Source organism: Aspergillus mulundensis, assembly GCF_003369625.1.
Source record: "Aspergillus mulundensis strain DSM 5745 chromosome Unknown scaffold_4, whole genome shotgun sequence".
In the NCBI taxonomy this organism is placed as follows: Eukaryota; Fungi; Ascomycota; class Eurotiomycetes; order Eurotiales; family Aspergillaceae; genus Aspergillus; species Aspergillus mulundensis.
Genome location: NW_020797892.1, coordinates 1230857 through 1252802, shown reverse-complemented (window position 1 = coordinate 1252802; position 21946 = coordinate 1230857). Strand labels below are relative to the sequence as shown.

Genomic DNA, 21946 nt, shown 5'->3' with positions numbered 1-21946 from the left:
CACTGACAAAAAAAACCACAGGTGAGATGAGAGAGGAAGTAAAAAGAGAGATCAGGCGGAAGCCGAGGACAGAAGATCTCAATGCATGCATAAATACGCAGAAACAGACAAGATAATATGCATGTCCTAGCTGAATGCAATCATATAACATTGGCACCACCAGCAAGAGGGTTCTGATCGACCGGGATCGCCGCAACAGAAGCCTGCCCCGAGCTAGGCGGTTTCGCGCTGCGCTCCCTCAACCTCCGGCCCTCCATCAGCCCACGAAGCCCACGCTTCTGCAACCCAATCACGCTGCTGAGATCGCCCGTCCAAACTTCAATGTCGCCGTGCGTACCCCGTCTCCTCCGAGAAGCGCGCGCCAAGTCAGCAGGCATTCCCTCGGAATCTGAGTATTCGTAGCTCGTGGCCGACGCGGAAGACGTGCTGGCGTTGCTAATGGAGTCCTCGCGCTCGCGTTGGCGGCGGGAAAAGACGTTCGTGTTGATGCGGAGGGGGATACCGCGGGACCCGCCGCCGGCGCTGCTGCTTGCGACGGAGAGGGCGGAGGTGCCGTGCTCTGTGTCGGAGGAGTCGGAGTTGAGGCGGCTGCGGCTGCGGCTATCGGTGAGGGAGAGAGCGGCGGTGGCATTTGCGAGCTCGCTGGCGGCGTGGGCGCCGTTGAGGGCTTCGAGGGTGCCGCCGGGCCCGCTAATGAAACCGGTACCTCTGCCGCCGCCGGCGGCCATGGCTGCGGCATTGAAGACGGCTGCTGCGTTGCGGCCGTCGAGGACTTGGTGAAGGCGTTCGACGATTGCTTCTAGGAGGCCGTCGACTTGGTAAGGGCGGGCGAGTTGGAGGAGAGAGCAAAGGATTTGAGGCGTGCAGAGGGGGGATCCGACGGGTGGAAGGGCGGAGGTGTAGAGGTAGAAAACGAGGACTTGGAGAGTGAGGACGGTGTGAGGGAGATAGAGTACGCGGGGGCGGGAGGTGGGAGGAAGACTGTGGGCGGAGGGTAGTTCAAGGTTCGCTAAAAGGGATTTCGATGGGTTGTTGCTGTTGCTGGCGAGAGTTGTGGCGTTGGAGTAGATACTGCCGTGGTCTAATGATGGTGTTATTGTGATACTGGAGTTGCGGCTGGGATAAGGCTGCAGATTGGTGCGAAGGGTTGCTGAGTCTGATGCTGTGTCAGACGATTCGCGGAGCAATTGGATGAAGTATGGTCCCCATCTTCGACTCAGAATTCTCGAATTCACAGATATCCGCTCTCCACCTACGGCTTGGAGCTCCATATCGGCCATTTCAGGAACTGACTGCGCAAGTCGCCCTAGCTCGGCGGATGCGGTAGAAAACGGGCGACCGCCCGATGTAAGCTGGGCTAACTTCGACTGGAAGGATGCAGGGACAGCAGGAGCGCTGTGCGAAATGTATGCGGACGTTGGAGAGGTTTTGCATGGATTATTGTAGAGTCCGAAGGCCTCTAGCTCAACCATACACAGATGGGTAAAGTTGATGCGACGGTGGTTGTAATCCTCAACGAGGTTGCGCTTTCGATGTCCCAAAATAACAAAGGTGTTCCTTCTCGACCACAGCACACCACGATTCCAACTACCCTGCCCAAACACAGACCCACCAGCATCAATCCGTCCCCAAGTGAGACTCTTCAGGTCTAACGCCCAGAGCGCATATTCTTGCTTCGAAGATGTGAGGTAAGTACCGCTCACTACAAAGTGCCCGTTTATTACCGCTCCATTTGGGAATCGCAGACCAGGCGGGGACGCCTGACTCGGCATAGGCTTCTCAATCAGACGGCCATCCGGTAGTCGTATTTGAAGCTCCAGTTTGACGTCTAAGAAGTTGTAGTTGGAGTAGATCAACATCGGACATCCTGCAGCTCCCAAGTCCTCTGTTGGGTCCTGGGCTTCTGCATCGACAGACGTGCTCCCGACATCAGACAACCTCATGCCAGTCAAGGGAGCAGCTACGCTCCTATACGCGCCGCAACATTTTTCCAGAGGGCTCGTATTCGTCCATTTCAGACTCCGCAGGTTGAATACGCTGATCTGCTCAATATAGCGGTTCATACTGTCCTGACCACCTACCACAACCATTTCTGCTCCGCCAAGGCCATCGATATCTACGCCGATGGAGCCCTGGTGAGGGTTCGCAGAGGCGGGATTGTGATGTATCGCCGAGAGCGGAGCAGTTGCCGAGGTGAAATAGGCACTGGAAGGTATAATCGTTGCGCAATGCGCGTATCGCCCCTGCGGGGAGTCATGCGTATTGATTCGGGTCCAGGATCGGGTCGGAACATCGAATATATTGACATCAGACATCACAACCACTTCCGGTTGCGGCTCTTGCCCATTTGTCATGTCCTTGGGCGGAGTTGCAATAGGAGACATTCCACCGTAGCATACTAGCTTATTGTCACCAAGTGCGCATACACTATGGAAATATCGAGGGCGGGGAATGTCGCCGGAGGCTTCGATCTTCGACCAGTGACGTCGGATCAAGTCCAGCTCGTATATGTCCGACGTCAGATGTGGGCGGGTTTTCGACAGTATGCGGCCTCCAAAGACATAGAGCTTGTCGCCTAGGATCGTTGTAGTTGCTCCAACAAGAGGAGGGGGTTCCCGGCCAGAGGTGCGGCGAACATTGCACACAAGACCCGACAGATTGACCGGGTTTGACGACGAACTCGGAGCCGGCGTACCTGGAGACACTCCAGAGTGAGGATTCTCATCTCTGAAGTTATCCAGGTGGCCCAGGCTCGACTGGCTTCTCGACATCATCTTGGACGCGGAGGACCACCAAGCCGCAGCTGATCTATCGCAGATCCCTCTTGGGTATACTTATTCGAGGCACGCGACAAAGCCGTTCTAAGTCGTTTCGTTCGGTAAGCGAGGGTGTGTGCGTATTCCAGGTGTAAGACGTGCTTCCCAAATTGATCGTCTTCCCGGGCTAACTCTCAGCAGCTTATCTCCGTGCGCGGCGCTAGAAAAATCTCGAAGCGACAGGGTAGCATGGGCGTCGTAAGCAGGGACGAACAAGGTTATAGCCGGATCCCAACCGAGCACGAAATAGTATCCGAAAACTCAGAATAGATCTGGCGTAACGTGGTCTCGACAATCGACGTTTAGATCGCAGCAGGCGGTTTGGCCAGGTCAGGGGCGGACGGGAGGACGAGAGCAAGCGCACTGAGCACTCCGGTGGCCTTCCCCGCTGCTAACGATCCAAAACGTTCCGTTTTCGAGAGGAGGTACACGGAGGTTCGCGAGACGGACGTTTCGGCGCTCAGAGAGTGTTCGGATACGTTCGATATTCGTGGCTCGCTCGTGTCTCGATTATGGTGAATGTGGTGTGCTTTGACGGTCCAACCGACCTGTCGCGGAGCCTGGCAGATCAGCACACGGAACCACAGCGATAAAGAAGGAAAACCGTGGGAGAAGGATCTGTGTACCGGATAACGGTTGTGAGCAGTGCGGATCCTTCTTCTGGGCGGTGTCTGACTAGACAAGAAGAATTAAGACTCACGGTGTAGCTAGGGCGGTTGTGGAGAAGAGACCGTTAGACGATACCTAAACCTCAGATACTGACAGGTGAGGCTGAAAAACGCCAGAACAGAAAAAGAAAAGATGATGCCGTATCACGAACTGAAGATGACAGGCTAACTACGTAGTCTATGCATATCTTCCTCAGCAGAATATACTCTGGTCTTGACAGGAGATTCAGGATTCAGGATGAGGAATTCTTAACCCGCGGTCAGGAACCTTTAGCCCAACACGCAGCCCTGAGGAATCCCTGATGAACGATAATAATAGGAACATTTATTGTGGAATTCCTGAGCGGGGTATTCTGTTTCGATCAATCAGAGAACAGCCTGAGCCCAAGTTCTGATCGCAGATAGTCTTATGCAAGGTGACGACTCACGAGTTCGCCCGTTTCCTGTCTGCTTATGCGCCCCGGTTCTTTACTACGCCACAATATATATCACCACTTTGAGGGCCAAAGCAGCGCTCAAGGCTATATGTGCGGTTGTATGATTTCTGTTGGGGCTAATCCAGGCCACTGAATGTTCGTAAATTTTGATATATTCGGATCATTATATCATAAGGTATCAAAAATGAACAAAATCCACAAGAGATTTCGTTCGTTTTACTGCTCCCAGGAAGTTCATCCGTGGGTCACAGTTCACTTCCTACTCGTTCGATATCGAATAAGTCGCATGGTATCATTATCCCAGTTTACTTCTTCTCAATGTTGGTGAAGCGCAGGTAACTATATGAAAGAATTAGCCATTGTTTCAAGTAGATAAGTATTTTGTGGGACTTACGGCTTGACGACGCGGACCTCGCCGAACTTCTTCTGAGCATCCTCGGTGGAGACAGGAGGAGGAATGACAACATCGTCACCAGGTAGCCAGTTGATGGGGGTGGTGACACCGTGCTTCTCGGTCGTCTGGAGGGCATCAATGACACGGAGAACCTCAGCGGTGTTGCGACCGGTGGAGGCAGGGTAGGTCATGATGAGGCGGATCTTCTTGGCGGGGTCGATGATGAAGACGGAACGGATGGTAAGAGCCATGCCTGCGGAGCAGTGATTAGGAAAAGCTCGATTGACAACATTCCGGAAGCCCACATACCCTTGGAGTCAACGTTGGTGGTGTCCTGGTAGTCAACCATGTCGTACTGGTAAGCAATCTTGCGCTCGGGGTCGGAGATGATGGGGAAGGTGAGCTTGGAGCCGGTGACCTCGTCGATATCCTTGATCCAGGCCTTGTGAGACTCAGTGCCGTTGGCGCTCTGCATAGAGTTAGATTTGAGCCAGTCGATACAGGCGTCACGGTTTTACTTACGAGACCGATCAGCTTGACACCACGAGCAGTGAACTCGGGCTCAAGCTTGGCGAAAGCACCAAGCTCGGTGGTGCAAATGGGGGTGAAGTCATCCTAAGACGGATCGCAAATTAGCAGGCGCTCCTTCTCTCTGTAACCGCGGCAATTGACGCATCGGGGCCACTTACAGGGTGGGAGAAGAGAATAGCCCAGCTGTTGCCGATGTAGTCGTGGAATGTGATGGGGCCGTTGGAGGTGTCGGTGGTGAAGTTGGGGGCAGTAGAGCCCAGACGGAGGCTTTGGCAAAGGCCCAGTCAGTATAATGCAACAAGTGTGCGTCTATGGAGGACTCACGGAGCAGCACGTTCTTCAGCCATTGTGGGAGTTTAGGAAGAGCTGTGGGTGGAGGAGTGTGTGAAATGTGGCAGGTGTTGGGATTGGAATTGAAGCAAAGAAAGGGAAGGAGAGGAGAAGAGGGAGCTTCTCGTATAATAATAAATAAGAGGACCCTGAGATGCCTCGATGCCCCTCGATGAGGTTACCCCTCCATCCATCCCCCTCGATCACGCAATCTACTGACCGCCTGCCTAGGCCGTATCGAATTCGCAAGATGACCCCACTTGAGCTCGACCTGGACGTCAGAGAACGGTTCGCGGGAGTAGTCGATCCAAAAACCCGGGGTGCAACTTCGGTTGAGCTCCTCCTTCATTGGATCGTGCCTCCAGCCAGATTCTTGAAAGTTGATCCTCTTGATACCCGGGATCTCAGGCCCTAAACCTCCATACCCCGGGTGCGTTTACCTTCTTATTTTGCCAGACTCTTTGCCGTACTTGTCTCTTTTCTCACCCGCACTTGTCGGCCGATTTCCAGTCGAGAGGAGCATGGCTCGGCCGACAGTTCGTATCTGGTGGCCAATGGAAATCACTGCCGATGGCGCAATATGTTCACGTCATCACCGAACAAGTTCATCAGCTAGAGAGAGCGGTCAAAATGGATGAGAAGAACCCAATTGTTTCGAAGAGAATAACTGCGGAAAGATCTGGCTGACGTCGGGTGCTAGAAGTGCAGAGCATGTATTGGCGGTTCATTACCTAGAGAGTTGACCAGTCCCAGGCTCAAACTCCTACAAAGTTGGTACCATTGCCTGGGCGCCATGACTCAGAGGATCCGTTCGCTCTGCAAATGGACCTTTGAGTGCCAAAAACGGAGCCTAGGATATCCTCTGACAGTCGAATCCTGAACATGGTCGAAAGTGCATTTGATCACTGGTTGTGCATGATTTCCTGAAAGTTGGTAAGCATAGGATCACTATCTAACTGCTTGAGCCACCTACGCTGGCAAACTTGCTTCGGGCGCGAATTCTGGGGCCGAAGAACACCAGCACCCAGGGTACGATTGTCAAAAGAACGCCCTGAAATGTGTCAGCCAGGCGAATAACAACACCGAAGAGGCTGCTTTACAATTCCTCCCAAAAGGCTGCAGGCGGCTGGATACCCCAAGTTGGTGAACATGGCATTTGTGACCAACGGAAAGACTCCTCCAAGGATGTTGCGGCCTAGAAACCATTAGCAATTAAGATCGAGTCGTTGATCAAGAGAGACAGACAGAAAGACTGCGCGGCAATAGCGGAGCTGGCGTATCGGTGGTACGTATCGGCGAGATAGTTGAAGGTTGCCAGGTATATAGACAAAATACCTATAGTCGAACATCCGATGGCAATAGTTGGAACGATCCAAGGAATTGATGAGTATGATGTCCATCCAAACCAGAACAAGCCCACTGGCATCAATATCGACTCGATACACGCGAAGTATAGTCGCCCTTCCGGTGTACTGGACATCTTTCCAAATCGTGCAGCCACACTCTCTTGGTTTACGCTTAGCACCGTGCCTATAATCGCAGCAATGGAGACCGCTGTGGATGGATGTCAGCAAGTATTGGCAACCCTTTCTAGCGGCCGACAGACCTGAGAATACTGCTCCGTTTTGCTCAACATTGAAACCGTGATTTGTTGAGAAGACAAGAGGTACTGCGCTGAACTTGAGGTAAAGAATCGCCCAGCTGAACGCAACCCAGAGTGAGAAGAAAAACACCACTGGCTCTGTGAAGAGAAGGTCTTGTGTATATGTTAGCCAGACGCAATTACAGGGCTGATGCTAAGGGTACTTACGAAATGGCCGATAGCATGAGATTGATATCATCTTAGCCAAAGACTCGCGCTCCTCATCGCTTTTGACCTTCCATCTGATCCGTTGGACTTGCTGCTTCTCGGACGCCTCACTCGAATCAAAGATCACGCCGTAATAGCCTGCCTCTTCGAGAGCATCATAGTACTTATTCAATGCTTTTGCCTTGCGGCTCAAAAGTACACTCCCACGAGTTTCGCTGAGGAAGAAGAAAAGTATGATCAAGAAAACTGCCGCGGCAATAGCCTGAGAATAATAGATCCATCGCCAGCTTGCTCGATGCTGGATAAAGCCGGAAATGAGTGGGCCTAGGCCTGTTCCGAAGAGGACGGACCCGGAAAAGTATGACATGGGAGTATTGCGGTCCCCAGCGTGATATATATCACTGATGACTCCCCCGACCATTGTTGAAAATGTAGCTGTGAAGGCAAAGCAAGTCAATAACGCTCCTGCAAAGTTGATGGGAATATAGTAAGCATACAGCCGCCGATTCCCAAGAAAAAACGTGCGACAAGTAAACCGGCAAAGGACTCTGTAGCTCCGCAACCGATCAGGCAGACTGCACCTTGTCAGCTTGACTATCTTCATGATGCGAATGGTACCCACCCGTGAAAACAACACCACTAGACACAAATATTGGCCTTCTGCCATTGATCTCTGAGAACGGAGCCAAGACCATTGGCGCAATCCCGAACCCGAGGCAAAAGAGCGTGATTCCCAGGTTGTAAACGACCCTGCTCACATTCCACTTGGCAGTGAGTTCATCAGCTGGAGGGGTATATTCTCCAGCAGCGTAGGCACTCATGGCAGTCACGCCGCAGGATATCCAGGTGATGACCGACTTTCGCGGCTCAGACCAAAGGAATGGCGAGGCATACTTCGAAAGATCTGGGCATGGCAGTGGAGCTGGCTGGCCGGGATGCGGGGAAGAAAGACCCACGGGCAGTGGTAACGGGGTATCAAAAGTGAGGTATAGATGTTCAACCGTCGTTTGTGGGTTGCCATCGCCCAGTGCGAGCTCTGCAGCTCGACTTCGATTCTCGACGACAGTTGTGACGTCGGAGTCGCTCTTGTCGTTGCTATCGGGGTTCTGTCCGATTGCTTGCGGAGAACCTTCCTGCGCGTAAACCATCACGGAATGCCACTGCGTCTATGGTCAAGAGAAAACAAGTCCAGGAGACTGGGGAGAAGTTATAGATGCCTCGGAGAGAAAGAGGAGAACCGAGAGATAGCCATCCTTCTCAGTTTCCAGCGAGGATCATACCTCAAACTGTCTCGCGGCTGCTAGGACCGGGTCCGGCAGACCTCGATCGTTCGCCATGTGGGGTTTGGGGACGGATGTTGGCGGAAATTCCGCTTCTGAGCATGAGAAGATAAGATGTTCGATTGGTTCTGGCTGAGCTTTGATAAGTCGGCAGCATGTAGTCAAAGCCTTGATATCGAATCGGAACGGACGCACCGGTGCCTCTGACGCTGAATGCGTGAAAGAAGCACCTGGGCAATGGACCTCGGCCGTCTCGGAGATGGCAGCTCTCTCCCCGATGTTCGATGGTAGTGCCGTGGCAGAATCGGCAGGATCAACATTTGCTGTTCTAGTCGTAGGCTTGACATAAGCATAAAAACCATGACTAGGAGTCTGAAAACAAGCTGCCTCGGACGAAATATCGAAATATCGACTCACTGTACCCTTCGTAGTACAAATCACGTGAATGATCGGCCAGGGCCACCGGCGCGCTAAGTCGCGTCTTGGGCCCGGGATTGAGCTCACTACTATGCGACGCTTTTTCTCGTTTCCCGACTCGACACAAACATATTCACAGTGGCTCGCGGTATCAATTGACTGTGAGTATCCGTATCCTACTCTGTCACCACTACGTTCCCAGTTCTTGGCAAGCAGATTTAGCGGTGGCCAAATTTAAAACTCATTTCCGGGTACGGACACTAACGCTTGTCATTCTATAGACGCGTTGGCTCTCCAGCTTTAATTTATCTGCAGACTCCTTTTCTTCTGACATATTATCTCCCTCGTCACTCGCCACTCGCTTCTCCTCTACCCACATCCTGCGCTTCTTCTCCTCAAGACCGCTCGGTTAAATCTCTCGCGTCCGTCACCATTTCGTTCCTCTCCTCAATCATGGCGCTCGGCAGGAAGCGCAAGTCAGAGAGCGTGTCAGCCGCTGGCGAAACCGAGACGCCTTCGAAGAGGGTACGTGTACTTATGACATTATCGTTACTATTCTCGATGGCAAGAGGCTAGGACTGCACGGCAATCATTGGACTGACTATAGAGGCCATTTTTCCCGACTACCGATTCCCTACACTTCATGTTATATGTCTACCTCTATGAAAGTCGCGTCGCGTGCTACCGCAGGACTATTGTACGAAGAACAAAAGCTAACATCTTTCCCGCTTACAGGTTGCTAAGGGCAGTGCTTCTACCCCTGCCACTCCCGCGACCCCCGCCACAGGAGAGAAGAGAGGCAGAGGGCGCCCTCGCAAATACCCCGTGGGCTCAACCCCTGTTCGCCCAGAAGGGCCCAAGAGAGGTCGCGGGCGTCCTCCCAAGGCAGCAACTGGCACAGGTATTCCTATTCTATAGCTTTCATCGTCATTTGTTTTTGCCATCTGGAATGTGCTTTCAACTTCTAACACAAATTAGCTACTCCAAAGGCGAAGGCAACACCCACGTCGAATACACCCGGCAGCAGCTCACGGGGTCGGGGAAGGCCGAAGAAATCTCCCGGCGCCAGTGACTCCACACCAGCTGCAGATGGAAACACCGACCAAAACACTGGACGTTCTTACTGGCTGATGAAAGCTGAACCTGAATCTCGCATTGAGAAAGGGAAGGACGTCAAGTTCTCTATCGATGATCTGCGCGCCGCAAAGGAGCCAGAGCCGTGGGATGGTGCGTTCTTGCAATGTGTAAATCAAGTGACTGAACTAATCTCTTATTAGGCGTCCGCAACCCCGTTGGTAAGAATCTTGAATGAGCGGCGGCTTATAAGGGTGGTACTAACATGAAATAGCACGGAAGCACATGCAATCTATGAAAAAGGGAGACCTTGCTTTCTTTTACCACTCCAATTGCAAGATTCCGGGTATTGCCGGTGTCATGGAAATTGTCCAAGAGCACTCTCCAGACGGTCAGTTTTCTTTTTGAGAAGTAGATCTGATAGCTGACCACTTGAATGAACAGAGTCCGCCTTCGACCCGTCCCATCCCTACTATGACGAGAAATCCAAGCGTGAGGACCCAAAGTGGTTTGTGGTTCACGTTGAGTTCCGGCGCAAGTTCGATGAGTTGATCACGCTGCAACAACTCAAGTCTCACTCCAGTGCCAAAGCACCTCTTGAGAACCTGCAGATGCTCAAGCAGGGACGACTCAGCGTCTCGGCTGTGACTCCAAGTCAATGGGATTTCATTATGAGCCTAGTCAAAGAAGGAGATAAGACCGGGTCGGCAGACGATTCCTCCAAGGAAAACGAACCCGGCAAGGAGAATGAATCCGCAAAAGAGGACGAAGGCGCGGAGAAGACAGCAGAGGCTGCTGAGTGAAGGTAATCTAATGGGACATTAATATATTTCATGGTATCTCGGGATCTGAATCTCGTTGACTGACAGCCGGCATGGGTATTTTCTTTATCTATGTATAATCAGACTTTCGCCTTTTTATGCTAATGCTGTTGTATTTCACCCTGTTCCTAAAAGTAACTCTTCTCATCTGACAAACTCCTGTCCACCAGACATAGCAAGCGAGGTGGAGATGGGGCCGAAGGCTTCAGTGTACGAACCCTTGAAGAGTGCTTGGCCATCAACAACTTGGTAATGTCATCTCCATCGTCCAGGCTTGAAGTGAAGCTTCGTGAGCCTCAATTGATATTATTAATTACCATTGCTCCTCAAGTTCCCCAGAAGAGCAAGTCTATCCGAAGAGGGGCCGCCAAGCCCCGCAGCATCCAGTGGGCGAGATCCTTATCTTTTTTATCGCATAACATCACTACTTGCAGCACCAAGCTCTCCAACTTGTCCTCGCCTCCCCCTCTTCTCTCCTCCTCCCCGCCCTATATGTCCTTTCTTTCATCCTTTTCTCCTCGACTCCGTCTTTGTGGACTTCGCACCTTCTCTGTTATATCTCCTGGACGGCAGTTCCATCCCTCATTAACCATGTCCACCACCATTAGCTTGACAGCCCCCAATGGGCACAAGTACGATCAGCCTATTGGCCTTTTCATAAACAACGAATTTGTTGCGTCAAAGTCCGGCGAGAAGTTTGCCACCATCAACCCTAGGTATGTAGCTAGTAGCGACCCGTGGCCATAGCCTTGAACTAATGCATGGAACAGTGACGAGTCAGAAATCACACAAGTATACGCTGCCGGAGAAGAAGATGTCGATATCGCAGTCAAGGCAGCTCGCAAGGCGCTCAAGGATCCCTCATGGAAGCTCCTTCCCGCAACAGACCGAGGCAACCTGATGCTCAAGTTGGCTGACCTCATTGATCAAAACAAGGAAACCTTGGCCACCATTGAGACATGGGACAACGGTACGCAAAGGCCGCCCAGTCACCCCTCAACTGATATCTGACCTGCCTAGGTAAACCCTACTCGGTTTCTCTGAACGATGATCTTTCAGAGGTCGTCAACACCATTCGCTACTGTGCAGGGTGGGCCGATAAGATTCACGGGCAGACCATTAGCACAACGCCGGCCAAGTTTGCATACACTCTGCGCCAGCCTATCGGTGTCGTTGGCCAAATTATCCCATGGAACTTCCCTCTGGCTATGGCTGCATGGAAGCTGGGACCGGCTTTGGCCTGCGGCAACACTGTTGTTCTGAAACCTGCAGAGCAGACTCCTCTTAGTATCTTGTACCTTGCCAACTTCATCAAGGAAGCCGGTTTCCCTCCCGGTGTTGTAAACATCGTGAACGGTCTTGGAAGAGTGGCAGGGACGTCATTAGTTACCCACCCCGACGTGGATAAGGTTGCTTTTACTGGTTCGACTATGACTGGTAGGGAGATTATGAAGATGGCAGCCGGAACCATGAAGAATGTCACACTGGAGACCGGCGGCAAATCGCCTCTACTTGTTTTCGACGATGCAGACCTCGAGCAGGCGGCCAAGTGGGCACACATTGGTATCATGTACAACCAAGGGCAAGTGTGCACGGCCACTTCGCGTATCCTCGTGCACGAGCGAGTTCACGATGAATTCGTCAAGCTCTTCCGCGAGGCCGTGGCCACTACCAGCAAGGTCGGAGATCCATTTGCCGATGACACATTCCAGGGCCCCCAAGTCACCAAGGCTCAGTACGAGCGCGTCCTTTCATACATCGAGAGTGGCAAGCAGGAGGGCGCTACCTTGGTTGACGGCGGTGTCCCATACAAGGACGTCAAGGACGGCAAGGGCTTCTACATTGCGCCTACAATTTTCACCAACGTCAAGGACGACATGCGCATCTACCGCGAGGAAGTGTTCGGACCGTTCGTCGCTATCGGCAAGTTCTCCACTGAGGATGAGGCCGTTAGCCGCGCCAACGACACCACCTACGGATTGGGAGCTGCCGTCTTCACCAAGGACATTGAGCGGGCCCACCGAGTTGCATCTGAGATCGAAGCTGGTATGGTCTGGATCAACAGCAGCAACGACAGCGACTTCCGTGTGCCCTTTGGAGGTGTCAAGCAGAGTGGTATCGGCCGTGAACTCGGTGAAGCTGGTCTGGAAGCGTACACACAGGTCAAGGCTGTGCACGTCAACATGGGAACCAAGCTGTAGGCTGCCCCCGACTCACGCGGTATATCCCGATAAAATAAATATATATGATGCAATGTATTATGCCGTGGATTGGAAAGAACCAACCAGCACTTCAGTTCCTCATCTTCAGTAGACGTACGGAGTAGAAAGCTAGCTAGCTAGCTAGCCATACATGACCTGCGACATCGTTTCGTCCACGGCACGCGAGCGTACCCCTTGCCATCTGTACGTATGCGACAGTCTTCCCTATCACATCTTGACCGGAGTACTTACGCGAACCATAGAGGGTCTTCATTTCCGGATTTGTGTATGCTTTCCTGATGACGAATGCACAGCATAGTTAATCCCCTCTACCACCATAAATCCGCGACAGGTGAGAGATAAGACGCCAATGGTGATCTTGCTCTAATACCTGTGGCACCCTCTCTCCCTTGGTTTTACTCTTACCATGCGCTGCACCTACTGAATTCTACAAGCTATATAGGGCACTGTCGAGGCTTGCTAGGGATGAATCAAAGGGTCAGGCCTGATCCTTTAAACGGGGATGATCCGTACTTCCCTACACAGCGCCCATGATTCTACGAATCGAGACGATCCGGCGTCGAACCTACTGTGGTACTAGTAACTCAGCACTCGATAGAGACGGGGTAGTGCTGATTGTTAAGGGGACTCGCCCGGTCTGATTCGTTAAAACCCTTGCTCACGGAGGACCTAGACCAGGTTGGAGCCCCAGTTTGATATCGAAGCTACCCCCTGCACTTCGTATAGCCTCACCTTTTCCAGATGCACGTCTGGCTTTGCGACCCTTGATGCATGTTTCGACAAGGGTGTCGCAACAGCCGGCAGCCATCGATATGCGCAACTGGCCACACGACCCGCTAACTCTCAGGAGCATGTCAGAAGACGGATAGGAAGTCCGTTTGCCATGTGCAGGGGCTTTTTTCTCTATATCCACTCGCCTGTCTTTCCAGACATTTCGGCATCCTTTCTTAATGGTCTTCTCTACCAAACAAACTAGTCTACGTTCGTGACTGTTCTTCAGCATGGGTATCCCAGTAGGTGCGCCCGCCACTATGCAAACACGTCTACCTAATGGCCCTGGGAATTGGGTAGCTGGATGAGTATGGAATAGATATGCGATCTGACGCCTTGTTCACAGGTTTGCTGCACGGGCAAGGTTGAAGGGAGGCTTGCGCGATTGTAATTGCTAAGGAAGGATCTAGGGCGTTGTTTGCGTCCGTCCATTGGTGTGATGAATTGTTTCCCACGTTGCCCTCGAGTCTGAAGACCTGCAAGCGAGAATTAGCGATTAGATAGTGCTGGGCGGATTCTAAACAAGCCCAGCTGCCTCATTAGGCACGCAGTCCACCCAAGGGAGCAAGCACGCGCAGTTCGACATCCAATGGCCCACTGGGCTGCAATGCTCACCCTAACCATGCGCCAATATGCACGTAATCACGGCCCCAGTTGCAGCCCTAACTTAGGTGCTGGAGTGCTGACAATCTCACCCTTCTCTTCGACGTGCAGGTCGAAGTGTCAGAGCTGAGATGAGGGAGCAGGCCGAGCGCTTAATTTCTTTGAATAAGGGCTGGGTGGCGCATGTTTGAATGATGTCGTGGCGTGTCTGTGCCGAATAGTCCGGCTTATTGCTACCTGATGGCTTATGACTGATGTATCGACTCCGAGCTCAAGGCAAGTGACAGGGGGGAGTGCGGATGTTTATACATCAAACTTCATGAAATGTAGAGAGCGACCTCGTCTGGACCAGAGACAAAGTCTGAGGCGTGCGGGCCCATACCGGAATTTCCAAGCTCTTGTCGTCGGAGGTGTACCTAAGTAGGGAGGTACATGTACTTTGCTTTTGCGGAGTGAGACACCAAAAAGGAGGTACCAGGTACACCTGGAAGAGGGTGCCCGAGCGTCGTAACAAATAATTGGCGATACCGTACGCGTATTGTCGATACCGAATGTTACCGAGGACAGGGCATGGTTACTAGCGGCGTGTGAGAAAGGAGCTTTAGCTGCATGTCCAGCCCATGTAAGATATGTTGTCATGCATGAAGAAACGATCATGTGAGCGTGATTCTGTGCGTCCATGCCCAAGGGATTTAAATTGGATGCGCGGCAGCCCGGCAGCCTGCTGCAATGCTGCGGGAGACATCGCATTGCTGAGTTCAGATGGGCTCCAAGGTAAGTCTTGGTCAGATCGAAGGATAAAAAACTCAGTAATAAAACAAGAACTTGAATAAAACAGATCGGACGTTTTAGCTTTACTCTCACCGCATTTTCCGCGTACTCAGTACGCTAGATCCAGTCAGGGGAAGGCAAAACCGACTTTGTTGGTGACGGCGTCGGTGACTCGGTGACATGAGGTGGAACATACGTATCTAGGGTCGAGAATCTGAATCGCCATCTGCGAGCCTGTTTGCCTCCTGCAGGTACTCTTGCTCCCCGAAAACTGCCTGCCCAAACGTGATGCATCATGGTTATGCATGAAGGTTGAGTTGGCGGCCCGCTTGGTCCGTTGGTCCGTGAGTCCGTGACCTGATGGCCCGGCTGCTTGGCCCACTATCACTGATTCACTGGCCATCCCTTGCTGATTTGGTGGATGATGAGCAGCCTGGCGATCACCCCAAAGCGATGGAAAAGATGAAGCTTGCCTTTATCTCTTTCTGGGGATTGCTCGAGCCATGCTTGACCGCTTGATTCGTATGGAGTACCGTTGTCAGGAAAGCATTGCCAAGTTCGTCCCGAGTAAGTCAACCGCACGTCGCTGAAGAAGCACAATGGGGAGCAAGAGTCATTGAACAACAAAATACTACGCAGCCGGCTTCTTGTTCGCAATGATTGTTTGCTTTTTCCTTTGCTCAATCTCGCCGATCGGGAGGCAGACACAGGCCTCACGAGGGGCCGGAGAACTGGTGATCAATGCAGAAGTAAATGCAGTTGAACGGATGTATGTCAGAAGGCTCGATTCCAACTGGTAGACGAATCTTACACAAAGTCCGGCAGGTTGGGGCCCCGGCCGATGTGCCGTGTCACATCCATGGGACAGACGATGTCAGATTCAGGGACCGACGGCAGCAAAGACGCGGTTCAGCGATGGATTCCGCCGGTCGGATGAAATCCTATTTGCTCTCCGCCTCCTCCACTGTTGCTCCTTAACAGGAAAAAGTGAGGTGCTGGAGCAGCTGGACGTGAAGTGCGTCATAGCAGCCTGCGACGGAGATTCGATGGAATCGATGCATCGAAGACTCGCAGAGACGCCGTGGACGACCGAGCAAACGTGTAGGCATTACTCCATAACTTAAATGTTCCAGATTTGATATTATGAAGGGGTATAGATATACGTTTCGACGTTTCGACACGTTTGAGGCGATTGCTTATGTGCATGACTGGTGATACGTCTAGAGCTCGAGGACCTCAAGGCTCACGAAGCATAGATATTCCTCTCGATGTGGAGCCGAGTAACATTCCGAATAATTTCGATGGGGAATAACACGATTCCTTTGGCGGGAAAATAATGTCAGCGCCTATACTCTGTACGGGACCTTCGGGAGTACATGAATGGATCTGGATGTAGCTTACCAGAAAGAGTACAGCGCGACATGGACTCGATCGTCCAGGTCACGTCTCAATTTCTCAACAATCAAGTTTCAACAAGGCTATATTATTTTGGAAGGGGGGGAAACTTGGCCCGAAAGCCGTCTGGAGTATCTACTCCGGAATGGACGGAGCATGACTATAAGACTGAAGAGGTAAACAGAGGCAGAGACCAAGAGTCATGTGGTGGGGCTTGGCGCTTTCCGAATCGGCCACGGCTCCAACTCCAACTGCCGACCACCGGCGGAGTTTCATCTTGCTGCCTCGCTGGACCATTTAGTCGAGTTGGTTGACTGATCAGTGATCGCCAGTCCTACGTTTACGTCCATCGCTCTAGTCAATCCGGAGCGGTCTCATCGAGCTCTTACTATTAGCCCAAACAGAAGCGGGATCACCAATGTCTTCAATGCAAAAGTGGACGGTCTCTGAGGTACGAGCCTGGATCCCTTATCTCGTTGGCCGTGGCCCATTGCACCGGTCATGGAATCTCACATCTCTTACCGCTAGCCGTACCTCCCAATTTCCGGGACCTTGCTCGAGGGGCCATTCTACGACAAAAGTAGGAATGAGTTTCGCTTCGTCGATATCTGGGAGCAGAAGCTGTATGCCATGGACCTTGCTGAGGGGCCAGAGTCCCTGAGGGTCCTCGATACGTCCGAGGCCATCGGGTGGGTGTTATGTGACGATTCATCTCTTCAGGCCAGCCAGAAAGCTAACACCGAAACTCAGGATGACCGCGAACATTGCAAGCGTTAGCGAGAGCCAAAAGGAACATATAATTGCGGCCGCTAAGCACGGGTTTGCTCTCGTCAACCGCAATACCGGCGAGCTATCGTACATCGCTCGCCCTTGGGATGAACCAGATAAGCTCAAAAGGTGAGCTCGACAGTCCTTACGTACCCGAAAATGTCCCTGGCTAATCTAGTAGGATGCGCTTCAATGATGGGGCGGTTGACAGTAAAGGCCGTCTATGGGCAGGAGCGATGAATGACCCTAAGATTAAAAGTCCAACCAATGAAGGGGTCCTCTTTCGGCTGGACCCTGACCTGAAACTGAATCATATGGTTGAGCAGTTGACGATACCAAACGGCATCGGCTGGAATCTTGCCAATGACACTATGTACTTGACGGATTCCCCAACTGGTAGGATCTTTGCCTTTGACTTCGACGAGAGCACCGGCGAGATAAGTAACAGGAGGGTTCATTTCGACCTCGGGGAACCGAAAGAGCCTGACGGATTTGCCATCGATACCGAAGGGTGTATCTGGAGCGCAATCTACGGGGCGGGCAAGGTAATCCGCATTGACACCGAAGGGAAAGTCATTGGCGAGATATCGCTCCCCACCAGGAATATCACCTGTCCAGCCTTTGTGGGCACAGAGCTCTTCATAACAACTGCCAAGGACGATACCAACGACGAGCAATTCCCCGAGTCAGTCCGGTACGGAGGCCATATCTACAAAGTCGATGTGGGAATTGGGGGACAACCAAGACATGAGTTTATTATCGATAAATGACCGCTTCTCGTGTGTATGAGCGAGACTGAGTGCTCTTGGTATACGATCAAGTTTGATCATTGGGACATCACCAAATGAAACTGTGCCCTTGGACCTTAAAGCGAGATCCCTAAGACCGCGGCCCCCCCTAGATGACGAAGGATTCCCCGCTGCCCCTGAACGTTTGTTTTTTCATGAACAAACAGCCACGCGTATATCTTTTAGCACCTGAAGCCGATTCAATAGTTCTTTGATCTAGGGATCTTACTCGAGAGCTGTGTAACGACCTTCAAAAGGGGTACCGGGTAAGGATGAGGGCGGCTGAAGTACAGTTTCGCTGAGACCATCATCATCATCAGCTCCCGCTCTGCAAGGAACGCTTTAGGGCATACAGAGTCTGAGAGTATTCTTCTCAAGTCTATTTAAAGCCTAAGCTGATCTCCGTACCACTGAAGTTGGTCGTATCGCAGCTGCAGAGTCTCCACTCCTGGCCAGTCCGCCGATCTTCACAAGAGAAAGAAGTACGGACAAAAGTACTTCTTCATCTCATCCGTACGACCCACGCTTGTGTACCTTGGAGAAAGTACTACAGCCACACGGCTATACTTATCGGCGCGCAGGCTACTGTACGTGTTGCTGGCAGCCGGGTATATGGATATAAGATCTGTGCAGCGCATCGGCACGAACATGTGTCAAGAATGGAGGAACAATGTTATTTATCCTCTTCGAAATTCCTGCGGTCGCGTTTGACTCGGACTTTGTGTGATATCAAATGCATCGGTTACCGGGATCGCTCCCTCACTAAGGGATGCAATGTTCCTGCCTTGTCTAAGCTAATCTAATCTACACCAGAATTTACCTAGACCGAACAACGAGCCTGAAGAAGACGGCGTGCATAATGCAGCCGAGTCATCAGTATCGAATCCCTTCAGACTCCGTGCATAATTAACCTAATCTGGAAGCGTATCATCAACAAACCTAATAAGTGACGATCCTCTTCCGTTCATTTGTCCTGTTTACACCTCACACTCTAGATAAAGTGCTTGCTACATGGATCAGATGCCACTTCACAACGGCGTATCGAGCGCTTAACTCGGCATCCAGATCAATAATCCCATCTAACAAGAAGGAGTGACCCCAATTTTACAAGGGGGCGGCTACAGCGGCACTAAGGATGGGGCCCTGTGGGCAATGCAAGGCCAACCATGCCACGCAGGCGATCAATCCGATTGAGATCGAAAGGAACGATTGCCAATGGCCGCGAGTGACTAAATATCACTCCCAAAAGTACACCAACTCGTTGTGAGTGGACACTGCATTGAGACCCGTGAACCAAAACATTCGGAAGTCTGCCAATCGTAGAAAATCCCTCGGCAACAGCGCCAAATAATGCAACTCTTTTCTCACCCATTATTCCACCATATTCCCTCTTCTAGATTCCTGTTGGACTTCGCAAGCCATTTCCGAAGCAGGGTCGGCAAAGAGAGCGCATTTCGGAGTTTAACCGTTTTTATGGCCAGACTCGAGGCCGCTGGGACCTTTTTTTTTCATGGCAACCGGGAACCGACAATCCCGACAATGGCTTGCTTTTCATGCCCGCTACCGGTAGATCAACTGGAATCTACCAGACTACCAGCTATTTAGGAGGTGTTATGCCAGCTGAGACGCCTCTAAGGGAATTCCCAATTCATTCAGGCCCAACATGTCATGTCTCAGAAGCTGCAAGACAATCCACCGTCGTCATGTGCTCCAGGGCTATCGCTTAATGTACCACTGCAACTGACCATAGTGCGGAGCTATCGGCGAGAATGCGGAGTCTCGGTAGATGAAGTATATACATATCGGCAAGCATAGCGTCTGCAATGCGTGTACCAATCAGCCTTGGTACATTTTTGTCTTGTCCAGGGTCCTTGTGTCTCGGAAGACTTCGACTCAGGGTACTTTTCGGAGTCTTCTTTTCAACAATGCAGTTGGCGGATATTGGCTAGCGTGAATAAAATTCTGAAACAACAGGCTCACACCACTCATGCCTATAATGTCTATTGACGAATCGGTGCGCCCAGTCCTCCGCAGACGTACGGTGTGGTAGGGTACCATCGTTACTTTGCGGGGAAAGAGAAGTCAAACTGGAAGACTTCATCGAGTCAAATGCTACTGCCAACATATTCCGTATGCCATAACACCACACCGCAGGAATCTTTGGTCTCGTCTGTTGTCCCAACAAAACTTGAACAAAATATTCAGATGCATGAGTCCGTGAAGGACGAGATTACAGTGCACACGGTAGCCTTAAGATGCTGAATGCTGACTCGCCTGTTCCAGGACGTCTAGCTCCAGCAACACCTGCATAATTGAGGCCTTTTCATTGCCTGAACCCAGGAGTGAGACTTTCATATCCCATTGCAAAGGAAAAAGCTTCCACTGTTGGAGGTACCAAGGGCCCCGGTCTACTATGAATAAGCATTGTTGCCTCTTTACAGTTATGCTAACGATTCCTCGTGCTATGCAGGGATCTGTTCTAGGACATAACATAAAGTAAGGCAGCGGCCTTGAAGGCCATTGGCAACGTTTTGAGCGGCATCCTGCATATCCTCCCGGTATCTGCGAAAACCTTAATGCCAATTTTGAGTTCTTTAAACCTTTGAACCGCGTGCAAGTCAATATACGGAGTAGATGGCCGATATCGCCTTGTAAACCTTATTGCTTCTCCGCTTGATGCCCAAGCATGAAACAGAAAGGCGCTCTCGATCAAGAAGTATGGCCCCCTTTGTCATCCTGGACCTGAACAAATCGCCGACTACTCGGCTTTATCTGCTTGAGAGTTCTGTCCCACAACAAATCACGATCCGGGAGTCAAGCATGAATCCTGCGGCCCCCGCCGGGTAGCGAGTTCTGAGATTCGCTCCGCCGGCAAATGGACGGACTGGCACCAATGGCATTCCAGTGACCCTAGTAAAGACTGGAACGGGCCCGTCTTATGATATAGAGCTTGGCCGCGGGACATTCAGATTGACCCGATAGGGCGAGAATGTGTGAGTGACGATCAATCACAGAAAGAGTCTGAACTCTGGCTTAGATTCAGCCGAACTGGAGATAGACGGCGCCAACCTTCCCAGTCAAGGAAGCACCACGATCCTCGGTGTCACCCACACTTATGCAAAACATCATGAAAGCCGAGCCATACATGTTTCGAGCGGTAGGGACCCTAGCCTTGACTGGACTCCAATTAAGGTCTCGCCTGGTGCGGAGTTGAGCGCATAGGCCGAGAGTACTTCGCCGAGGAATCCCCCCAGGATTTCACTGAAAAAAAAGTAGACCAGTTGCAAGCGCGTATAACGGAGCTTCGATCAGTATCCAAAGCATGTCTTGAAAAGTTAGGATTTCAATTTGGTTTTCAGTTTCTTTTCTTTTTCTCGGGGACCTGAATGCGCCTCACCGGGTCTCTGGATTCCATTTCCCATGTCGCTTCTAGCGGGAGCCGACGAAACTGATAGATAGGCCTCTTTTCTACTTACTTCGAGCCGCGGAATTCTATGGACGAAGCAATTGTCGATAATTTGTGGACAGGGAAGCCAAGTGACTCGACGCTCGAATGCTGAGCCGATTCGGGTTTCAGGGGGCGGATTAGACTACCAGGTCCCAGGTCCCAGCGGGGAGTCACCACACCATCACTTGCCATCAGCGAGCAATTGCCAATAATAACGAGTCGAAGATCAGCCTTGTGATGGGCCGCGGAGAGAAAGCTCACCCCGACGGACTGTTCTAGGGAGGGCCCGCCATCCTGGAGCTTTGGGGCCAGGCCGCCAGTATAGTAGTGGTATGATGCTATCGCGAGTTCTCGAACACGGCTTGGAAGCTCGCAACGGTACGGTACTTCTGTCGGCGGTTCGGGTATGACAAGAGCGGTAAGCAGCCGGTCGTCGATAAATAAGATGCTTGATAGGGATGCTGGGCCTTTTAGGCGTGGGAGTCCACCGTGAGGCTTCCTGGTACGACTAACAGTAACCGCCGAGCAGCTCGTAGTGACGTGCAGGGCCAACTGTCCATTCAGGACTGCATGGGGAAAAGCATCCAATCCTTGGAGACTGC

At 51.8% G+C, this 21946-nt stretch overlaps 6 protein-coding genes across 6 annotated transcripts; 3 read left to right on the top strand and 3 right to left on the bottom strand.

Annotated features, from left to right (window-relative positions):
* Nucleotides 1–140: 140 nt before the first annotated feature.
* On the bottom strand, nt 141–2774 carry DSM5745_04924 (putative regulatory protein Ral2; the record flags this gene model as incomplete). Its single annotated transcript, XM_026746940.1, has 1 exon — nt 141–2774. One exon carries the CDS (start codon nt 2772–2774, stop codon nt 141–143), a length of 2634 nt encoding a protein of 877 aa, XP_026604420.1.
* Nucleotides 2775–4226: 1452 nt separating this feature from the next.
* DSM5745_04923 (peroxiredoxin) lies at nt 4227–5193 on the bottom strand (the record flags this gene model as incomplete). The annotated part of the gene is made up of 6 exons (XM_026746939.1): nt 4227–4260; nt 4316–4568; nt 4625–4784; nt 4838–4930; nt 5005–5113; nt 5171–5193. 6 exons carry the CDS (start codon nt 5191–5193, stop codon nt 4227–4229), a joined length of 672 nt encoding a protein of 223 aa, XP_026604419.1.
* An 885-nt stretch (nt 5194–6078) lies between these two features.
* DSM5745_04922 (MFS transporter) lies at nt 6079–8134 on the bottom strand (the record flags this gene model as incomplete). The annotated part of the gene is made up of 8 exons (XM_026746938.1): nt 6079–6099; nt 6150–6227; nt 6277–6371; nt 6422–6730; nt 6783–6932; nt 6987–7421; nt 7484–7561; nt 7609–8134. 8 exons carry the CDS (start codon nt 8132–8134, stop codon nt 6079–6081), a joined length of 1692 nt encoding a protein of 563 aa, XP_026604418.1.
* A 1002-nt stretch (nt 8135–9136) lies between these two features.
* On the top strand, nt 9137–10560 carry DSM5745_04921 (uncharacterized protein; the record flags this gene model as incomplete). Its single annotated transcript, XM_026746937.1, has 6 exons — nt 9137–9208; nt 9419–9584; nt 9662–9910; nt 9961–9978; nt 10032–10148; nt 10202–10560. 6 exons carry the CDS (start codon nt 9137–9139, stop codon nt 10558–10560), a joined length of 981 nt encoding a protein of 326 aa, XP_026604417.1.
* Nucleotides 10561–11169: 609 nt separating this feature from the next.
* On the top strand, nt 11170–12779 carry DSM5745_04920 (aldehyde dehydrogenase family protein; the record flags this gene model as incomplete). Its single annotated transcript, XM_026746936.1, has 3 exons — nt 11170–11294; nt 11349–11548; nt 11599–12779. The coding sequence occupies 3 exons, from the start codon at nt 11170–11172 to the stop codon at nt 12777–12779; spliced, it is 1506 nt and encodes a 501-aa protein (XP_026604416.1).
* A 3979-nt stretch (nt 12780–16758) lies between these two features.
* DSM5745_04919 (SMP-30/gluconolactonase/LRE family protein) lies at nt 16759–17878 on the top strand (the record flags this gene model as incomplete). The annotated part of the gene is made up of 4 exons (XM_026746935.1): nt 16759–16791; nt 16869–17029; nt 17091–17237; nt 17290–17878. The coding sequence occupies 4 exons, from the start codon at nt 16759–16761 to the stop codon at nt 17876–17878; spliced, it is 930 nt and encodes a 309-aa protein (XP_026604415.1).
* Nucleotides 17879–21946: the final 4068 nt, after the last annotated feature.